At 40.1% G+C, this 22,415-nt stretch overlaps 1 protein-coding gene across 1 annotated transcript in view; it reads right to left on the bottom strand.

The window, feature by feature from the left end:
- Positions 1-22,415, bottom strand: part of znf423 (zinc finger protein 423) — a 193,731-nt gene that overhangs the window by 146,176 nt on the left and 25,140 nt on the right. The window contains 1 exon segment of the mRNA XM_036584852.1: positions 13,057-13,116. Within this exon segment, the coding sequence (XP_036440745.1) occupies positions 13,057-13,116 (60 nt within the window).

Here is a 22,415-nt window from a genome sequence, read left to right as displayed (position 1 = left end):
TCTAAACTTACAATCAATACCACATTTGTGTTTAATAAAAGAGGAGATATTTTCTTATGATTTCATATTTTATTATGTCTATGAAGTTACAGTTATGTGTACATCTTTTACATTTTGCCATGTTTATTTAATTGTATGACATCATAACAACTAGAAAAAAGTCAGAAATCTGACAAAACACTGAATTACATTTAAACAGTACAGCAATCAACGGTATTAACTGTAGACTTCAGTTAAACATATGACATTTACATTAACATCACATATTTCAGAGTCCTTTCTGTGTGTTTAACAACCTTTATTATAATAAGAAAGTGTGTCAAATCTGCAGTTTTAGCTGCTGTTCTTCACACAGTCTGCTCTCCTACAAGCGTATAAACTCAGAACCATACCGTGGCAGAAACATTTTCATATTCCCTGAACTCTGGCCTAAAATGATTACACTGCATTTGAATAAAGCATATGATTCAAACAGCTAAAACTCGTCCTCAGCCAGCACACCCCCCAGGCCACTCAAAGTGCTTTTAACAAACTGACCTAAGACCTCTCAAACTAGACAGGCTACAGCTGTAGCCTTCCTGAACAGAGGATACATTCATAATGTGTAATATATCAATATAGCACAAATAGCTGAAGACTCAAAACCAACTAATGGTTTGACATTGGCTTTAAAATAGATGGACTACAGCATTTTCTAATGCTAAAATAATATTTAATCCTCTTTTTGGAAGTTACATGCTTTGTTTCTCCTTATATTCACATTTCTTTCTCATTATTATAGATATTACAGTTTATTATAGTAATTAACAGCATATTACAGCATTATTACAGCATATTACAGAAAAGTAACATTATGCCACTTCTCATATGGATTGTATGTGTTAGATGATGATCATTTCTGATACTATATATAGTACTAATAGGTCTAATACAGTATTAGTAGTAATACTAATTCTAATCTCTTTATGTCTCTGTATTACATAAAACCATGTTAGTTTTACTTTACAATAAGCCTCAGGTCAGGTTCAGTATGTGTGTGTTTGGTAGGGGGGGCAATCGCTTAGATACCACTGCTATCCCCCCCACCTCTCTCTCTCTCTCCCTCTCTCTCTCTCTGAGGGAAGACAAACAGCCATGTTTGTGTGGGGTAATTAGATGAGGAGAAGTGAATTAGTAGAATCCACAGAGCAGTCGTGTAGCTGAGCACAGCCCCGCCTTGCAGGGACCTGCTAATTACCCCTCGTTAGGTTGATATGTTTTTCCCCCCCTCTTCTTCTTAAACAGTGCAGCGCTGCCTCCATCGTGAGAGAGGGAAAATAATTAGCGTTGGAGTGACGCTGGGCTTTACGGACACCGCAAGGCATCCACCGCACCGAGGGGAGGGATGCCAAAGAAAACCCCCGAAAAAAATGACAAACGACAGGAGAAACGTCACGACAAGTGAGGAAGCAGCCAGCAGCTGAGCGCTGGTGAAGCAATGCTGTAACGGGCAAACACGCAGCACATTCAGAGCAGCAATAAACACGCATTCCATCAAACACCAGGGCAAACTCAGTGCTCAGGTGCACAAAAAACAGCAGGGACACAATTAGGTATGCACAATGATCTCGCAAACATATCAGTATCGGCAGATGTTTAGAACCGACAGATATTTTTTATTGATATTTGACAACTGACACTCTGCTACAGTACTTAAATGTCTGCATTTTATTTTTATTTACTTTACTGCATTTGTAACCCTCAAGAAATAAAAGTTACATTTCTCCATAATGCTAATCCAGGTAGATTTTACATTTCTATGTTTTATAAATGTTATGTATAAGCATTAATATCAGCAAATATATACACATCAGTAAATATATATCCTCCACACAGAACAAACAAACATGGCATTTTAGGTGCACTATTTCTAATTATTTGCTGAATTTAACATATTGGGGTAGAGCAATAAAATGTAAGATGTGCCGTAACTTTTGCACAGGCAACACTTTTATTTATTTATTTTTTCCCAGTACGTTAAATTCCTCAAATAAACAGTAACTGTGCATTAAAATGTGCAGAAATATGTTCTGTGTAGAGGATGTGAACTTACGTTCACTTAGACAATAAACAAAACATGTCATTTGCATATGACTGTACATGAAAAATATTGGAGTTTGCCCTATTGACCCACAATTCCATTATCAGTGCACCCCGAGGTGTAACAACACACATATATTCAGGTCCAAAATAATTTATGATACATTGTTGATTAAAAATCTCTTGACTCTACAGAGTTCTAACTACATACCGCAGAGACTGCTTTATTTCAGAAAAAAAATTTTAAATCAAAGACTGCAAATCAGTGATCTTCTAAAACTGAGCTAGAAACAAGACATAAACCTGACCTACCTCACGTAAATCTTTATATAGCACGCCTCCATTTTCAGCCCGCCAAAAACTGACATCAATTGATATCAACAGAAAAAAACACAATTAAGTACAATTAAAAAGCATAAAGTTTGTGTAAAATCTGATTCTGACACATTATCTATCACTTCCAATTTCAAATTGAAAATGAGAGACCCTCAGAACAGACCATGGTGGCATCAGTGACAACTTTAACTTTCAATACACTGTTTCAGAGGGATGTAGCTGGGGCTGCAGCTAGCTTTCAACTGCTAAAAATAATTTAGATATTTTCAAAACCTATAGTAAGGTAATGCTGCATTTTCGTTACAGTGAGCTGAATCGCTTCCCTTGCCAACTGTTTTGAAGTGGTGCCGCTAAAACATGAGCAAATTTCAAAATATGTAGCTTTACTGAGCCCCTTAACATAATTAACATTTACTGAGCCCCTTAACATTGTCAAATCAGTTTTTTAACTTAAAAAAAAATCAACTAATGCAAAAACCTCCCTACATTATTAAAAAAATCTTGTTTTCTCAACATTTTTCATCCATGTTTCTGCCTTGGTGTGTTCTGATTATTGAATCTATTGAGTATTGAATAGTGAGTAGCTTGACTATGGCTGTGACACAATTGGTTACCGTGCTACAGATCAACAATCTGATTGGTTGCTGATTCAACCACAATGACAGAGGGCAGGTGCACATCAGCAGATTAATTTGTCAGTCATACGTGTATAGTGTTGTCTCACGCTACATTATAGCATATTATAACATGGTCTGGTTTGCCAATTATAGAGACAGATAATTTACTGTTGACTGTTTGACTGTCACGGTCATGTTTATGCTGTATAAGACTTCAGCACTCTCAAATTAAAACACCTTCCTGCATCCCTGCCCCTGTTTCAATTATCTTTTTTTATTTCTCGATACTGTACTGAAATTTTTACACTCTTGCACAGCAGCTGGTCAAGCAAGCTCACATCCAAAAGACTAGGCAAGGGGGCTCTCTTTATAACACAGCCCCACATGCTCTGTTTCCCCTTTTCCCTTTCCACTGCATGCTGCTTTAGCTCTGACTGAGTGAGAGGTGTGTACTGAAATGTATGTTATTGTAAAGCACTGAGAGAGGGGAAATCCAAGTATGATGTCGAACACAAGACGTCCCACTGCAGCTTAACACACAGCCCAGTGTGTGTATGTGGGGAAATGAACTTTGGGTGCTGTTTGCACTGCCATACATACAGCATTGAGCCAAATACTGGATTTTCCAGAGGAGAAAAACACAATGTACAGCCTATTTGCTCAGTAGGGATGTGACAATACAATGTTTTGTATTATACTGTATCGCTGTACGGTGACTAGCTTGTTAGGTTTGGGTTGCAGCTACAGGATTAGTTTGGTAAATTATGAACTTTTGGTTCAAATATTTGACGTTAATATATAAAATCGAAAAATGTATCAAATGAAGACAATACTGTTTGGAACTGAACAGTATAATGAATTCTGTGAATCGTCACAGCCCTATTGTTTATCTGTATTTAATTTTTTTCATTTTTTAACAAATAAATTCTTGCTGCCCAGATGCATAGACTTTTGCACAGTATGTAGACACACACACACACACACACACACACACAGCAGAAGAGCCATCAAAACTGCTGTTCTGCACTGGAAAAATATCAGCTCCAACTTCAACAAGACTGCTGCTCTTTTTTCCCCCCTATAAAAACATCTACAGTACAAGGCTACCTTTCATGTTTCACACACACACACACACACACACACACACACACACCAACACCTACACACACACCCACACAACAGCCAAGTGTAAAATGAATCAGCTGGGCTAAGCATGTGTTAGTGCGCTACAGACCTGAAGAATTCCTCTCTTCCTCGAGGACATGAGTCAGATGGCAGCGCCGCTCTGTGCTCGATTAGGGATGTCTGATCTCATCACTTAAACAGAGCCTACCTGTCTGAATCCATTACACATCCTGTCCCTGAAAACTAGTAAAAGCTCTCTCTTGCCTGCTAATAGAGCTGGATAAAAAGAGTGGAGCACCTACCTTTCTCCTTTTCCTCATATTTTAAGATGAGCCTCTTGAGGTGCACATTTGCTGCTGATGAATGAGTAGATTTGAGTAGATCTAGTACAAACTGAAAGGAATTGCAGTCGATATTTGACATTTATAGATGATGTTTTAGGATTTAGTCTGAACAGGACTGATGTGGTGGCTTTGACAGACATACTGTGCTTACTTTTACTGCATCTGGTTAACACGGTGAAACGATACACTTGGCAGACTTGCCTCGAAATTCTCATGAACAAAACTCCAGTAATGACTGCCTCCATGTTATTGCACAGTTTACAAGTGAACATGCTGGTGCGGGTTGTTGACTGGTGTTGGTTGAAAACTCTGATGCCCAAAAGGAAGCAGTTGCATTAGATGCCATAATTAATAGAATGCCAGTTCTCCATGATATATTGTCACATCCCCATGATGCACATCATATTTTTGCACTGTGATATCACATCACAATGCAGTGTTACACCCCTACTGGTTGTATTAGAGCCTGCCTGATCAGAAAATTTTGTGACTCACACCAATAGCAATTTTGAGGTGGCTAAAATTTCTGATAAGCGAGATAAATAATTAATAAATATTGTAACACTGGAAGTGGAACTACCCATAAAACTTGCAACTTTGGCTTCTGTTAATCTTGTATTAAATGAAAATGGTTTGTGTTATTAAAAAAGTTCTCATGCTAAAGGTTTGGTTTGGATACATTTTTGAGGATACATTTTCCTAAGCAGGAAAGCATTTTGTTCTTCAGTTTAGCCAGTATGGCTCTCATACAGTTAAAGAGGGATTGACTCAGAGTTCCCCAGTAGCACAACTTTTTAAGGTTTCGCCTTATCATTCAGAGATGATGTAACCAAAAATGATACGTTATCAAGACATCGTTTTCAGAATAGGAGATACATGACGCACACTAGCCCACTTTAACGGTATTAGCACTACTGTGTTTCTCCTGTTACACACACACACACACACACACACACACACACACACACACACACACACACACAGCATTGCCTTCGTACAAAATATTTTTTTCTAAAATTGCGCATTTAAATCTTTTTCATGCCTTACACTTATCTCATATCACTGCCTGATTTTAGCTTCTTATTTAAATTTCAATTCAACCTTAAATAGTGCAGCAGTTACTCGCTAGCACCCATAAAGGAATCTGATTCATTTTAGGTGATTAAGCAGCTAAAACTAGCTTAAGTATTAAGAAGCTATGTTCGGTTCACCTAATCTCTGTTTACTGTACAAGACAAAGTTACAGTCAGCAAGCTGGGTCTGTACTACTTGAAAAGGGAGGGGGGAGCTGCTAGGTTTAACCCCTAAATTACTACCAATACATACTTGGATGTAACATTTATAGTTTGTCTGAAAGTTCTTGTGCTTGTATGTGTAAATTTATTACTCATAATAAATAGCTCATAGTAACCAGCCCAAAATGCCCAGTCCACTGGGAATTTTCACAACTCTTCCAATTACCCATTACAGCACTAATACCGATGAATCCGTGAGTTGTCAGTATCAGTCAATATTATCAGCCAACTGATGTATCGGCAGGGCCTTTAGTCAGTATCGCTTCAGAATAAGCCCAATACACTAACCAACACTACAGTATCTGTTTAGTATTTTTTCTGAATAAGCCATGTAGACTACATTGAGCAGGGCACTATCACTCTGCCTTTGTGCAAATTACCAAAAGCTTACCTAGTACGGTGGTTTTGTCATAACAACCTGGTATTTACTATATATAAAATGCTAAATTAAGCAATTTACCTGATAAGGTGGCTTTGACACATACAGAACATACAGCATCTGTATCTGGTTAGTATTATTTCAGAATAAGTCAAATTAAGTAGGGCAATATGACTTTTTTTGTGTAACATCCCTCGAAAGAAAAAAGTCCTGATTATCACTTTAAGCTCGGAGCGGGACAGAGCCCTGGGTAGATATATTTGCATCGGGTATGTGCCAGGGAGAGATGGGACAGGGGCCCCTGATGGCCCAGTGCTTGAGCAGGTGCAGGCAGTGTGTGTGAGCGTGTGTGTATGCGCTCTCTCTGGGGAGAGCAGGCCCTAACACAGTAAACACAGGGACCTATTTAAAGCAGGCCTCACTCCGGCTCTACTGGCCTTCGTTTGCTATGTTTCCACAATACAGCGCGGCCCTCCAGGGACCCTTCTCCCAACCCCCAGCCCGCCAGCCGCACTGTACCAGCCCAACACCCCCCAGAGAGGAGAGACACAGCACCCAATGCCTACACACCCGGAGAGAGAAAGCGAGGGAGAGAGGGGGATGATGAAAGAGAGCGTCATGGAAGGAAGGGAATTAGAAATCACACACATACGCATCCACAACAAGCACACAACCCTGACAGCTGCTCACCAATGCCATCACCTGTTTCAGGCCAGGCCTTTGTGAGTACACAAGTACAGCTGTCACTATTGACTATATTAGTCATTAAGTAACCTACCAATAATTTTGTGATTAAATCAGTAATCAGTTGTTTCAAAAGCCCAAGCAATGAAAACAGACTTAAATAACCAATGACAAATGATTATGAATCACTGTTATTTGGAACACATTTTAAGGGACCTTGGCATATTCAAATTCTAATAAAATATTCTATAATAAATAACAAAACTTGTGATGCAGGGTTTCGTCCTGACAGCGATGATATACAGTACTACAATTTTAGGGATCTGAGATAATCACATTTAAAAAGCTATTTAACTGGACATTTAAGTTTTTATTTGCTCATAAAAACAATAAATAATAAATACAAATAATACTAATATAGTAAGTAATGTTTTTATAGTCAATGTGCTCATTTAACCATTTCCATCACTGCCATTTTTTTCATTGCAGTATTACTTAAATTAAATCAGGTGAATTTGTGCATGTGTAAAGGAAGGGAGAATGTACATTTCAATCAATTATTTTTGTTAATCGAGTTTAATCAATTAATCGTGTCAGCCTGACACAGAAGACACACATATCCACACATACACTCACATACACACACACACTGAAAAGAACATACAGATACACACCTCCCCTTCACACATTAGAACTGTTTTCCTGTCGCTGCCTTGGGGAAATTAAAAATATATTATGGACCTCCAGAGGTTCATACAAGGAGATGGAGAGAAAAAAAGGGAGATAAATGAGAGAGGGAGGGTGAAAGAGAATGAGAGAGAGAGAGAGATAGAGAGAGAGAGGGATATGGAGCTCTTGTCTGTGTCCTCTTTTCTAAACTGTCCACTGCATCACTGGGAGCAGGCCCTAGTGTAGCAAAGCGGAGGGTCATCATTTCTCCTTTTTCTCTTTCTCTCTTCCCTCGACCCCCTCTTCCAGGCCAAGGAGTGAAAACGGAGCGCAGTTTCCCCGGATGCATGCTCAGGCTGGCTCAGGCTCAGTTCATACTCCAGAGAGAAGCAGTGTGTGTGTATGGCCATGAGACTGACTGATAGCTCATTCTAACACACACTAACTAGGGCCCCAGATATGACAATTCCATGACGAATACTGATACCAATTTTTAGAAGCTAAAAAACAGAACTGATAGTGTCAGTAACCATAATTCAGTATGACTACAGCTGATAAACAGTGCTTTACTGACTCATATGACCAGCAGATATCAACTAGGAAATAAATATTGCAGAAAGGCGGGGGGCTTCCACGAATTCTTAGCAGTTTTGTTGGTTACACTTAATTAGGCCTAATTTTTTGTCACTTTTCATAAGCTTTCTTCCAGATTTTTGTTGTGTAATAACATGGTTTACTTGTTCTAAAGGTTAGGTTTGGATTAGGGGTGATCAGTATGACTATATTTATTTTATTTATTGGATAACTACATCACATTACGACACAATTTACTTTTCAGAGCATATCTCTGGGGCTTGTGAATATTATACGAGCTCAAAGAACACTGACCAGCTGCATGTCTCCTTACAAACATGGCATAAATTAGGCCTGTTTAACTGGATTAAGTGCAGTGCAGTATGTAAAAGACTAATTACAACTGCATTTATAGTTTTTGATATAATTTTAAAAATGTGGCACTACTGGTCCTTTTTTCTCTGTTCCAAACCATTAAACCTCTAAAAAAAATAAAAATCATGATGCATAACGTCTTGAAGTATTTCAATGTTATATTTTTGCCATATCGTTCACCCTAGCTTGGATGTATTGCACATGGCCTTATTTTCTTTTTGAAACCATGATGGTGTTTTTCAAGGATTTCAGTATTATTTTTTTTAGCATTGTACTACTTTTCAGCATGGTATTGCTATAAGAAAGTAGGTGGTGACTGGTAAGACTGCATCTGAGCATGAAACCACTAAAGCATCAGATGCATCCAGTCATTAAAATATGAAAAAGGCAATATGAGCTGTAAACTAAATAAGCTTTATTGGCAGGGACAGTAACATACTAGCAGGATACCAACATTGGCCAATATTCTCGACCTATAGATACGTCAGTCAGGCCTTCACATGCACATACTCTGTACTTAAAAAGCAACAGTCGAATGTGTGCAGGACTTAACAGTATGAGCCATTAAGAGGGTCATAAATAGGCCCGGCTCAGCGCCCCCACTGCCAAATAAAACTCCTACAACACAGCTTCCATTCTATATGTGCAAAATACACAGGTGATCCAAAAGCCACAATGAGAGTGAGGTCACCCTGACTCGCCCAGTGAGAGAGAGGCAGGCGAAACCCAAGGCTCTGATTGGTGCATCAGACGTCCTGCCGAGCCAGCCAATCATAGAGGGAGGAAGTGAATAAAATAATTCAATTCGGATCCATTACAGCCCCTACTGGCTTCCACATGGGGATATGAGCTGCCTTTTTCCACTATGAATCATAGTCAGGGACACGCACGGACAGGGTGCGTGTGTGTGTGTGTGTGTCTTCTACAGTACTGCATGTCAACGAAGTTTTGTAAATCATTTGTTCAATAGTTTGTTTGTTGACAGAGCAAAGTAAAGTCTCTCAAGCTATTGTTTCCAGGACGCATGCTTGTATGTTTGTGTGTGGCAAAAATGTGGCATTAACGTTTGTCAAGGAGCAGGAAAACCATAGCGTTCAACTTTACAGCTCTGACGGCACTATTAACCCCTGCTTTTCTGTAATTCTACAAAAATGACAAATGTCAGGCCACATCTCTCTCTCTCTCTCTCTCTCTCTCTCACTCACTCACTCTCACAGAGTCTCTAGTGTCAGACCTGGCTCGCTTTCTGCTTTTTCTCCTTCCCTTCTCTTCCCCTCTGGGCCTGGGAGGGACGGTTGTTTTTCTGTCTCATGGAGCATGGAGAGAGAGACAGAGAGAAAGAGAGAGAGACAGGTAGTGGGTTAGAGTAAGTCTTTGGGGAGGGTGCACCTCCGGTCCTCTCGACCAGCAGGATGGGCCAAAGGGGCCTCAATCAGGTCCTCTGGGGCACGCAGGCAGGGAGCGGTGGGGGGGTTAGGAGGAAAGACAGCAGGACACCCCCCCAACACACCGCCCCTTATGCTAGTCACCCCTCCACTGTTCTTTCCAAACTCAACACACATTTTCCAGAGAGCAGGGGGGAGAGAACTGAATTTAATACCAGGAAAAGCCTGCCAGTGTCCTTGTCGACATCATCTCCCAGGGAATAAAGGGAAGGAAGGTTTTTTTATCTTTTTAAATAAGAAATGGCGAGCGGCCCCCCAGAGCCCCGGCACAGCAGCACAAACAAACACAGGAGAGCGGGAACATGAGCGGGGGAAGGGAAGGAGAAACAGAGAGAGAGAAAAAGAGAAGGAACACGAGAAAGAAAGAAGCAGAAAGACAGAGTGGAAGAAGGTGATGTGGAACTCAAGGAGATAGCGAACGTGAATGTGTGTGGAGGAGCTACGACATGCAGGGGAACGAGAATCAGAATGTTTATTCTCCATATACATTAACATGTATTAGGAAGTGACCTACCCATGCTCCACCCACAAATGTGCTATTTCATAGCAACTGTTGCACAGTTGGACAAGCTTTATAGAACACTGACAAACATCTCACAAACCCTAACAAAAAATTGTGGCTCGTTTTATATAGAGTCTCTATAGTAATGTTGAGTTTCCACTTTTAAATGCTAGCTGGACTGTTCTAGATAAATAGAACCATCTATGTTGGACACAACAACGACATTTCCTCCACCTTCAATAAACACAGTTACAATGCACATAGCTTTGTCTTGTATGAGAGGTTAAAAACAAAATTGTTAAAAAAAGAAAATACAGCCATAAAAACATTAAAACCAATGAGTTTATGAGTAATAGGGACAAAAACAAGAAGGAGAAAGAGGGAGGAGGAAGAGGAGGCAGAGAGGAAGAGTGGAAGGGAGGGGGTTTAGTAAGAGCCTAGGGACTCCCCTTCCTGCTGGATCTCACACACGCAGCACTTTGCAGCCACCCAGGACCACAGTCAGCACCCCCCCAGCACTCCCCCAGGGCCGCTTAGGAGAGGCCCCACGTCATCCTCCCACCCCCACGGGCCTCTCTTTCCTACTCCCCTCTCCCTGCTGAGCTCACCAACTCGCTCACACACACACACACACACACACACAATCACCCCATCTCAGAAACACACTCATACACTCACTCTTTCGCTTAAAAAACACCCCATCCCACTTTGGCCTGGGTGGTATTTCGAATCCAGCCCGACAACACAGAGTTTAACTTTAAAGAGAGTGCCTGCATGCGGATCAGTTGGATATGGCATAAAAGCATCAGTCCTGCATGAAGCTACCCTTGTAATCATGATGCAATAGAGGCCTCTTTCACCACTAGAGTTCAGCAGACAGAAAGAGACTGGAGGTCGAAGCTAAAATCTGTATAAGGAGTCAGTCTAGTCCAGTGGCCTCTAGTCCTGGTCCTGGATTATGCAGGGTTGCATGTTTTCGTGCTCTCCCTGCTCTATCATACTGACTCCGACTCAGTAAGGGCTGTTAGAGCAGCGTTGCATAAATTATCTTTAAGGTTTTCCTTAGGTAGGGCTAACTTTTAAATGTCTTACTGCAGATTTCTCTGATCATCCACATCGTTTATTAAAGGGAAACTTTGAATTTCCACTGATATTTCAAAATGCATGCATAATTCAATCATTGTGGTGTAAACAGTCTTTCAGGGTAGTCTGATGTGAAATGGTGCATTGTAGAGTAACTTAGTGAGCCAGAATTGTTCGCAGTGGTTGTGACGGGAACCAGACCAGAGGTACATGTAGGGCGTTGTAAGGAAATCGTGCCCAAAGAAAACATTGTTTTTCCATATTTACCACTGTTGTACCATCACCAACCATACATATTAAAACATATTAAGAAGACGCATGTATTTTCACTTGTTTTGTTGTTCCTATCACCAGTAGGTTTCTCTACAGTGCACACCAAACCACTCTGAATGACTATTTATAACTCTACGACTGAATCATCATTCATTCTCCTTTAAAAATGTAATTGTTCCTATAGAGCATAACTTTGAGGCTAATATTTTTGAGCTAATTCTTTCAGTTAAGCTTCTGGGCAATCAAATTTTAAAATTTAACTGTGTAATATGTTGGTATAGAGTATGTCCTTTATGTCACTATAAGGAAAATCCAAGAAGAGTTTCTTTCATAGCAGTATGTTAGGGCTCAGTAAAGCAATGTACACTTAAGATATGTGACAAGCTTATTGAAAAAAGTAAGAATGAAGAATGAAAGTATGATTAAAGAAGGAAATTGCCTGCTTATGCAAATCATTTAACTTTAACTGCCCCCTTAAGGGTTTTCTTAAGGACAGATTTTACTTTTTAAGATGTTTTATGCAACCTGGACCACGGTTGGATCCCACTAGTCTAGTCACAAGTAGACTGGAGTAACTTTTGACTCCAATGATCAGGTTACTTTCAGGTAACTATGACCTTAAGTGAAAACATGCAATATATTGCACATTTTCACTTGCTTCACTTATAGAAGTTTGCATCCACACTATACATTGCTCTGGAAGAGAAGGCGTGCACTCATGGGACCCATAAAAGGAATAAGCTGCACCACATTCTCGCTGTATTCCAAAATGCAGCAGAATATGTTGCAACGTATTTTGAACTCGTTCAATTTTCGCATGAGGATAAAGATAGAAAAGTAACATGTGAGCTTCAGACAGAGGCACAATTCACATCAGGGCTGCTGAGATTTTGCCAAACAGATTGCTCACTGCCTGCGAGGCAGGCCAAGTGGAGAGGAACCCATAAGTCATGAACGTATACGTCCGTGCTCGAACTCCCTGCAAAAAACTTTCTGACAGGAAGCCTCCGCTCCATCGTGCACCTGGCCACTGTCCTCCTGTGCCCAATGAAAATCTCCCTCCCTCTCTCTTTCTCTCCAGCCCTCTATATTACTCGGCCTCCCTCTGAGCGCAGGGCTACAGGCCATGTGGAATTGATATTAGAGATTGGGCTGCAGAGGGGCGTCCAATAGAGGAGCACTGGAGTCACTGAGGAGACATATTGAAGGTGGTGTGTGAGTGTTGGTTGGGAAGCACCATGCCACTATTATGTGTGCATGTGTGTGTGTGTACATACCTGCTGGAGCAGAGGAGTCCCAGCTACTTGTAAATTCCGCCGACTCTGCCTCGTCCACTGCTACGGAGAAAGAAATAGAGAGAGAGAGACAGAAACAGTTAGGCATCAGACTGTATGCAGAGCTAGAGTTTTGTTGTGTTCCTACTAGAAATTAATTACTGAATTATTTTTTGTGCATTCAGATTTCTCATTTAAATTCTCTTCATGCATTTACATCAGTTAGGGGTGGGCAATATGGCAAAAATATAATGTCAGGACACTCAAAGACTATAGGAATACTTAAAAAAACTACAAATTGAAAAGTGATTTTAATTACAGCTAATTTAAAAAAAATGGCAGGTTGGTATCAGCATCAGTATCAGAAAAGAAAGTGATGACGTGCCATCTCGACTAGAAACTGTACTACTTCGGCTTGTTTCACCTACAAGCTTCCATTTATTTAAAACAAATTTTAGTCAACTGTGAAGTAAACGTAAATTATCTTTCGCCACTTTTTTAAAGCTGCACTTTGTAAGTTTTGGGGATTTGGAGACCTCTCTGGTAGAAAATGTGCAAATGCACACAACATGCGGAAAAACATTCTGTGACATTGGTTGAGCTTCAGACCCCTTCCCTGAGCAGATGATGACTGCATGTTGAAAGAGTATTCACAGAGAACTCAGTAAAAATTTAGTGAAGGACGCATCTTGTGAGGATGTAAGTGAATTATCTACTACTGTCATCATATCTTCATCAGTATATTGTTGATTTTGCATTTGAGACCTAAACATTGATCTAGACCTTCTTTCTGAGCTTGTGTGTGTGACATTAATATGTAAAAGACATATGGCATGATCTAAAAACTCCCATGAAAACAGACCCAAACTGACTTTAAGTTATAATGTCAGGCTTTACAGGGTGACCAACAACAGCGCATGCACCCAATACTGCACACCATATTTTATCGTGTTTATTTCTCCTGACTCGGTAATACTACTTCTTTGAATTAAAAAAGGTTTAGGTATCAATTGTTTAGGTTTCGTTTAATCAAAACAGCGGCATCGGAAAAAACAAATTCCAAATAACATCCAACTCTATTTGTAGCTGAGCCACACATTTCATTAGAACGTGTTTGTAACTGAAGCACATACTTCCGTACACACAGCATTGTTGAACAGCATTGTTTTCAGGAGAGCACCACGTTAATGATGCCGTATAATGCATCTATCATGTGTTGTATCTGATTACTGGATGTACATCAAAGGCTTTATTGAGTGCCTGTGTGTGTGTGTATGTGTGTGTATATGGCTGCACGTGGGTGTGTTTTCTTTGTTTCCCCTCTGTACTAATTTCGGAGGTGCAAAAAAACAGGTAAGAGCGGCAGAGAGATGAGAGCAGAGGAGGAATGTGATGATGAAGGCTTTCCTGGGTATAGAGGGGGGAAGGAAGCCCCACTGGCACACAAACAGGATACGGCAGTGCTCAGGACACAATGAGCACTACAGCTCTCACCCCTCCCCTCCTGAAAACCCCCTACAGCCACCTCAGCACCGTAAACTAACAAAAACACAAATGCACAAAGACATATGCAAAAAAAGTTTAAAAAGAAAGACAGGTCAAGACTAATTGAACTTATTTGTATTAGCCCCTTATGCTGCGCACCGTATGTGGGCTCACCTTTCAGTTCCTCATAGCTTTATACTTTAATTTCATTGAAGTCACCACATAATTTATTGAAGCTAAGATTAATAACTGAACAATAAAGTTTGCAGTGTATAGGGTTAAACAATAAACAGCATGCTTTGTGCTGTCCCAATTTCTGCACCAGCATAACTAGCAGAAGCAAGAAAAAAAAAGCTTCAGCACAACTCGAAGGACGACGTCCACTTTGAGGATTTCGGGGGAGAGCAGAGGAGATGACTATCACTAATGAGCTTCACAGGGGGTGAAGATACTCATTAAGAGATCAAACTCGCTACTAGAAGGGAAGATTAGAGTTAAAGAGGGGTTTGCATGAGACGGAGTGAAAGAGAGCAAGGGGGAGAGAGACAGGAAGATAGAGAGACAGAGAAAGAGATATTGACTTCGGACACCCTTTTATTGAACCTTCAAAAAGAGGTTGTTCTACATTAAAATGATTATTAAAAACTCCCAATTGTGCAACACAGTGTATTTATAACTTTGTTTTTTAAATAAATAATAATAGCAAATACGCTATATAATGGACCTTCATGGAAAAAAAGAAAGAGACAGAGAGACAGAGAGAGAGAGAAAAATAGCAAGATAGAGGGTGAGAGAAAGAGAGAGTGAAAAAGAAAGAGAGAGAGAAATAGCAAGATAGAGGGTGAGAGAAAAAGAGAGAGAGAGATAGCAAGATACAGGATGAGAGAAAGAGAGAGAAATAGCAAAATAGAGGGTGAGAGAAAGAGAGAGAAATAGCAAGATAGCGGGTAAGAGAAAGAGAGAGAAAGAGAAAGAAATAGCAAGATAGAGGGTAAGAGAAAAAGAGAGAGAGAGAGAGAAATAGCAAAATAGAGGGTGAGAGAAAGAGAGAGAGAGAAATAGCAAGACAGAGGGTGAGGGAAAGAGAAAGGGCAAGATACATAGAAAGAAAGTGAGAAAATAAAAGGGACAGCGAGAGAGAGAGGGCAAGAGAGAGATAGTAAGAAACAGGATAAGAGATAGGAGTTACATGTTTAACTGGCTGATTTTTCCCTCTGAATAAAAGGATAGAGGAGCTAAAGGAAAGGCTCTGCTACTCCGTTTTGGGTAAAGGGTAAAGGAAGTTGTGGTCAGATAGGCTCCTGCTGGTGCTGGACAGCACTACAGACACTAAAACCACTTCCTGCTCTGATTTTGAGGTGGAAGGATGGGGGGCGGGTGTAAACTGCACCATCTCTCTGCCAGCCATACTACATTCCTTCCACATTATCAGTGCCTTAATTACACACATACACCAGGCCTCTTTTTTCTCTGCCTCTCGCTGTCTCACACACACACACACACAGCGCAGGACAGAGTGTGTGTTCTGGGCTCCTCTGTGCAGCGCTGTCTCCCAGTCCGTGCTCAGCAGGGCAGTCAGTGTGAACTCAGCTCCAACACCTCCTCCAGCTTCATACTCCACAGCAGAGCCAACGCTAACAGGTTTCTGTGTGTTTGCTCTGAAAGGGCGGCTGGCCATCGTAAGCACAGGACGCCAGGCTGCTTCTGCCCAGAAATAACAGCAGGCCTCTTCTGAGGACACTCGTTTAAACCTCTTTCTATACAGTCATATGCAAAAGTTTAAACATCCCCAGTCAAACTGCATGTTTTGTTGATTTTCCAAGTGAAAATAAGTTGACACATCCTCTACAGAGAGCACACTTAAATGGCTTTTTCTGCTATTTTTAGTGCACATTTTGTATTTATTTGTTTTACATATTTGAAAAAATAAAATTGTAAAAGTTTTATATAAAAGTCTTTTTTTTCCATTATGTTCAATTTAGCAAAAACAGTAATTGTACATTTAAATGTGCAGAAGTGTGCTCTCTGTAGATGTATAAGTGATGTTAACTTATTTGTCATTGCTGTGCATCACCTAAATAATATCTGGTCAGCAGTGCTCCTATGGTGGTCCTTTGGATGGGGTAGAGGGTGACCGATAAATTGTGCAGCAAAAGATGGGCTAAAGACAGCAGCTTAAATTTACAAAGTGTACCTATGTTGTAGGTGTTACTAATACAATGGCCTATATGTTTAGATTATATCCCAGACTACAATCCTCCTAAATAAGCATCCACACTCCTCTTCTGTAATCAGTTGCACATACGCATTTTAATGCACCTACGGCAAATGTACAGAATATTTCCCTCTGCTCATATTTAACTGTACATATTGTGTATACGTACTTTATAACTGTACACAACTTTGTAAATACATATGTAATGTATTACCCATTGGTCACATTTTACGCTATTTGTAGAATAGGCTGTGTTCGGGATGCGAGATATGACAAATATTATAATGCTTTAAGACGTGCACAATGAAAAATATGCAATATTTACTTTTTCTGAGGTTTGATAAGTTAAAACAGACATAAATAAACCAACAGTGCCTTGTAAAAATATACTATCAAAATTATCAATACAAAATTCTGCACAACACTAATTCTAGTTAAACAGAACTAATTATGCTTTCTTTTAATGAAACATGCAGTTGTTGAGTCTTCCTCAGTAAAGCATATTGTAACAATGTGATGCACTTCATCATGATAGTCCCTCTACTGTATACCATCTCTATGGTGTGTTTTAGGTATATGTCTATTTTTTAGTGAAATATGTTGACAGCTGCACCTAGACAAATTCCTGTACATGTTGTACTTGGCTAACAAAAGATTCTGACTCTCTACTGTTACTGATGGTATCACTGTGTTCTGGATTTACAGGTCATTCAGCTTTTGTGGCTGCATGCTGCTGTAAATGTAGTGTGTGTGCGAAGGAGTGATGTTCACACAATACTCCCAGAAAGCATCACAGTCCATATTTCTGTAACTCCTCTGCTGGCCTGGCTTGGCTGCTCAGACACTGCGCTGTACTATTTTTCGGGAAAGGCACCATGCTGGCTTTTCTGGTTAGATCTCGCTCTCTTGTTCTCTGCTGTGCTGGGTTGGGCCTGCCTCCCCCTGGCTTTTTGGTATGCTCCCTTTAGTCTGTAAAGTCTTGGACTGTGGGCTACACACAAGCACATACACAGCTACTGCTACCAGAACCCAAATGCTAGGAATAGACACTGAGCAGAGACTCACAGAATCTATATCTGATCACTTACATACTTCGAATATTATTATATTCTACTTGAACACTATTAGTACATGTTACAGCTGCATGATGTGGACAAAAGGTGATTATATCAATACATACCATGACTGCAATTAACCTTACAACATATTAAAACACACTAGCCAACTCTTGATGTAACACACTTAACAAATGGCCTACAATAGTTTTAAACAAAAATACTGACTCTGTAATTGAAAAAGGTGACTTTGCATATTGCATAAAACAAGAATTATTTTTGATGGCTTCACCTAAACAGAGGAGCTAGTTATGTCCATCTCTCAAACGACAACTAACACCTAGGTTGGAAACAAAAGAGGTAAATACTTTAAACGCCTAAAGAAAATGATGCAATCAGCATGAATTTTTCCCTGTGCTTTCCAGGTAGATACAGCAAACCAACCATCTCCAAAGGATAAGGACTTCAGGAGCTGAACTGAAGACCTAACATTGCAGATTAACCACATACAACATAACATAATTAGGAACTGATAGTGAAATCAACCAATCACGTTTTGATTTCTCATAGGTGGAACCAAGAAACATCACTCCAGGCCTCCTGGGAGTCCTAGATATGCATCATTGACTGAGAATTCAAGTGGTAGCCTGATCAACGTATTTCGAGTCACTGTAAACCTGCTACAAGGTAAAATATGTTAATATGTCTGTCACAAGCTTCAAATAAAACATAGAACATCATTTACAAACTTCAAATGTCTGTTTTTAATCTAGAACAGCCAAAAATGTTCTATGCAAATCTCACAAGGGCACTAGCATAAACTAGCATTGTCATGGAGAAGCAGGTTTCCTTGCTGAGAGTGTTACACATGATACTGTTCAACTCCACAATGCATGTTTTTACATCGTGATGTATTGTTTTTTTTACACTTGTACTGACTTGTATTTTGCCCCAGAATGGCAGAGACAATTTCCATGTGTTGGTGCAACACATCCAAATGATATTATGCACTGATAACGAGTTCTAACCCAACTCAAGCATTCCAACGTCCCCCAAAAGTCACTTTAGCCTAAATTTTGTCTAACAAACTGGACGTTAAATTCCTGAAGACACATCTTCCTAGTGGAAGAGAAAAACGCTAAATTACCCCCAATCAGAGCGCCACTCATCCCCTATTTACCGCTTCATTAGAAGAGGGATATTGGAGTGTAGTCAGGCAGAGAGAGAGAGAGTGGGAGTGTGGAGGAGGTAGGGGGTTACGCTAGACAAATGCCCTGCATCTCACACACACCCAAATACACACACACACTCATGCTCTGTTCACCTGCAGGCTACAGCACAACAGCACCACACACAGTTGAGCCCAGCTCCCTGACTAAAAACAATACAGCCAGCGGCACTAGCAGACCCAGGCCTCCTACACACTACTAACACTGGACTCTAGGCCAAGTGAGACATGCATCAGCACACATACACAAAAATACAACAGAATGGCACTTAAAAAGCTGTCATGTCTATAGACAGACATAACATTTATGCCAGTATTTATAGTGTGGGCATCTATATAGAGAAGGTTAATATACTAATATATTTCTATATACATGTCTGAGTTCCCAGATGTGTCAAAGTATTCATCAAGCCATATTAACAAAAGCCCACAGTGTTTTGGTTAGCAGTCTTGAGGCAATAGAGCACGCACACACAGACAGACAGAGGTGGGGCTATAGGGATGGGCCGTCCAGATGTGAAGTGCTGCACTATAGATATCTCCCAAAGCGGAAGCTCTCTCCATCCCTCTCGCCCTCCATCCATCTAGAAAAAAAAAGACTGAATAAAAAGACTCTGTAGAGGATATCAAGACCTCACACTATGATCTCCAGAAACCAACTCAGAAGCCCTGCTCAGAGAGAGAGAGAGAGAAACAAATGGAGAGAGAAAAAAACATCATTAGAAAGAGATAAAAAAAAATGCTATTCTAATAAGAGCGTTTTCCTGATTTTCCTGTGGGGAATCGCTCTCCTTCATTAGCGGAGGGGATATATTTATATATTTCTCATATTTATTCCTCACAATGTCCCATGTGTACAAAGCACTGCTAATGTGAACTCTGATGCCAGCAGGAAGGTGATGGGGGGGGGCGCGGTGAAGGAGAGTGAGGGGAGAAACACAGTAAAAGAATGCACGTGAAGGCGGAGCCACAGGTGAGGTCGGACAGGCCAAGACCAGGATTGCCCAGTATGCACGATTTCTTACATATAATTAACAATCTGAAGAAAGGGCTGGTGTATTCAATACATAATATAACTATGAAAACTACAAACAAAATTGAACATATTTATTTTTACTACATCAAATTGTCAATTTGACTTCTATCATTTCCTACTATACTAACTTGCCTTTATTTCATGGCTTATCAGGTGGCTGGATGTATCCAGAACATGTGTTTATGTTAATCTTCTATTCCATTTTCCAGCAGAGTCTTTAATGAAGCTATAAGTAGTTCACAGTCAAGCTCCATTCTAAGCGCTATAAATGACAGTGGTGAACGCTACACGCTAGCCCTTCCTGCATCAGCACTAGCTTGTAAATTCTTAATACAGTGGTGCACATGGTCTTATGATTACAGTATGCTTTAAAACGTTACCTTGGATACCCTCACTTTTCTTAATGCACTCAGCAGCTGGTGCCAAACGCGCTACTGCCTGAAGGCAGCTGAGAAACTGACACTGGGCCTCCATTTCAAGATCCAAAATGGCTGCCTCTGACCTGCGCTGACCAGCACTGTTACATATTGGCTCTGCAACAGATTATCTTCCAGCACTACTTTCCAAAAGACTATATCCAGTCTTTTTCTATTAGGGCCGGCACTGTCGATCAGAAACATGAGTCAACTAGCAATTATTTTAATGATTCATTGTTTAATTGCTTAATTCCAAACTGAATGGATATAACTGAACAATAATAAACGATACATAGCCTGTTTGGAGGTGGGAGTGAGGAATATGGCAAAAATATAATATCATGATACTCAGACATTTTCTCAATAAATGATATATATATCATGATATTTACTTTTTTCTGAAGTTTGATAAGTTGGAACAGACAAATAAGAACCAGAAGCACTACATTTAAAAGATACCATCAAAACCTCTGAGTACAATCATTTTTATTCAGTGTTATATTGCACTTCAATCCAATCATATCCAGTTTAACAGAACTAATTATGCCCTTTGTAATAAAACATGTAGTTGTTCAGTGTTCTAAGTACTGAGGATATTCATAAAATGCTCAGAAATGTATATTGTGACATAAAGTGACATAATTTATCATGATAACGGTAAACATCAAATTGCCCATCCTTATTTGGAGACCTCAAAAATTCCAATATACTTTACTGAAAATAAGAGTTTTTCACAGATATTTTAAATCTTCCAATACTTCAAAAGCCTTTGAAAACGCATACAAATGTGTCCATCACTGAAATTCATCAATTCAATGATTGTGTATAGAGTAATCATTAGAGCCCTACTTCCTATCAAGCAATTTTTGATGCACGACTTGAATGACATTTATAATCGGAGTAACTGTATAAGTATCTCTGTGTGTAGTGTAGAAAGAGCAGGGTTAATAAACAGCCCTCATAAGGAAGGCCTGATATTTAACAGTATTGCAAGGGTGGATGGCACTCTCTCTCTTTAAACTATTGTTTAAGACAGAGAGAGAGAGAGAGAGAGAGAGAGAAAGAGAGAAACACATTCTCTCCCTCAAGGGCTGCCTTCTTACATTTTCTCTCTCTCTCTCTCTCTCTCTCTCTCTCACACACACACACACACACACACACTCACATACACAATTTATTTCTATATTATTGAAATTTCTTCTCATTTAATTACTGCTGGGTTGAAATGAGCATGCAGTGTTATTTGCATTTATGTTAAGCAGTGTTAAACACCAACATTACCATACACAGCGTCTCACACACACAAACACAAACACGAGCTAATATACGGCAGTTGTAGCTGACGGCAATGTGGCAATCAGCACAGCGACGGCAGGAGGGGAGGGATCAAACGAGCGTGCCAAAAAAACGGCACGGCCCTTGCATTTAGCCACCAAGAGCACCGGACAGCTGGCGAGGGAATACACTTTAACTTTTTAAAAAATGAACACTTTCATTTAGCCATAGATCATGCTTTTCCAGCAATGTAACAAGGGTGCAGTGGCCCACAATGAACACACATTCATGCATACAACACCTACACGCCTCAGACATTCACCTTATACAGGCGCAGCCACAGTCTACTGCCCACTAGCCACGGGTTTGTCTCGCACTTTTCTGTTCCCTTTCAACAATTGCCAGACCAGTGGAAATTTCACCTATTAACCAATACCCACCTTTAATATCAAAAACACTACTTTTGACATCGCAACAACAGCAGAACCCTTTTGGTGCTACACTATATGGAAAAAGTATTGGGACATCTACATATTACACCTACATGTGCTTTTATGACACCCCATTCTAAATCCATAGGCATTAATATGGAGTTGGTCCCCCCTTTACTGCTGTAACAGCTTCTACTCTTCTGGGAAGCTTCCTACAAGAT

The sequence above is a fragment of the Colossoma macropomum genome, unplaced genomic scaffold, assembly GCF_904425465.1.
Source record: "Colossoma macropomum unplaced genomic scaffold, Colossoma_macropomum, whole genome shotgun sequence".
NCBI lineage: Eukaryota > Metazoa > Chordata > Actinopteri > Characiformes > Serrasalmidae > Colossoma > Colossoma macropomum.
Note: the sequence above shows the minus strand (reverse complement) of the source record. Positions and strands in the feature narration are given on the sequence as shown.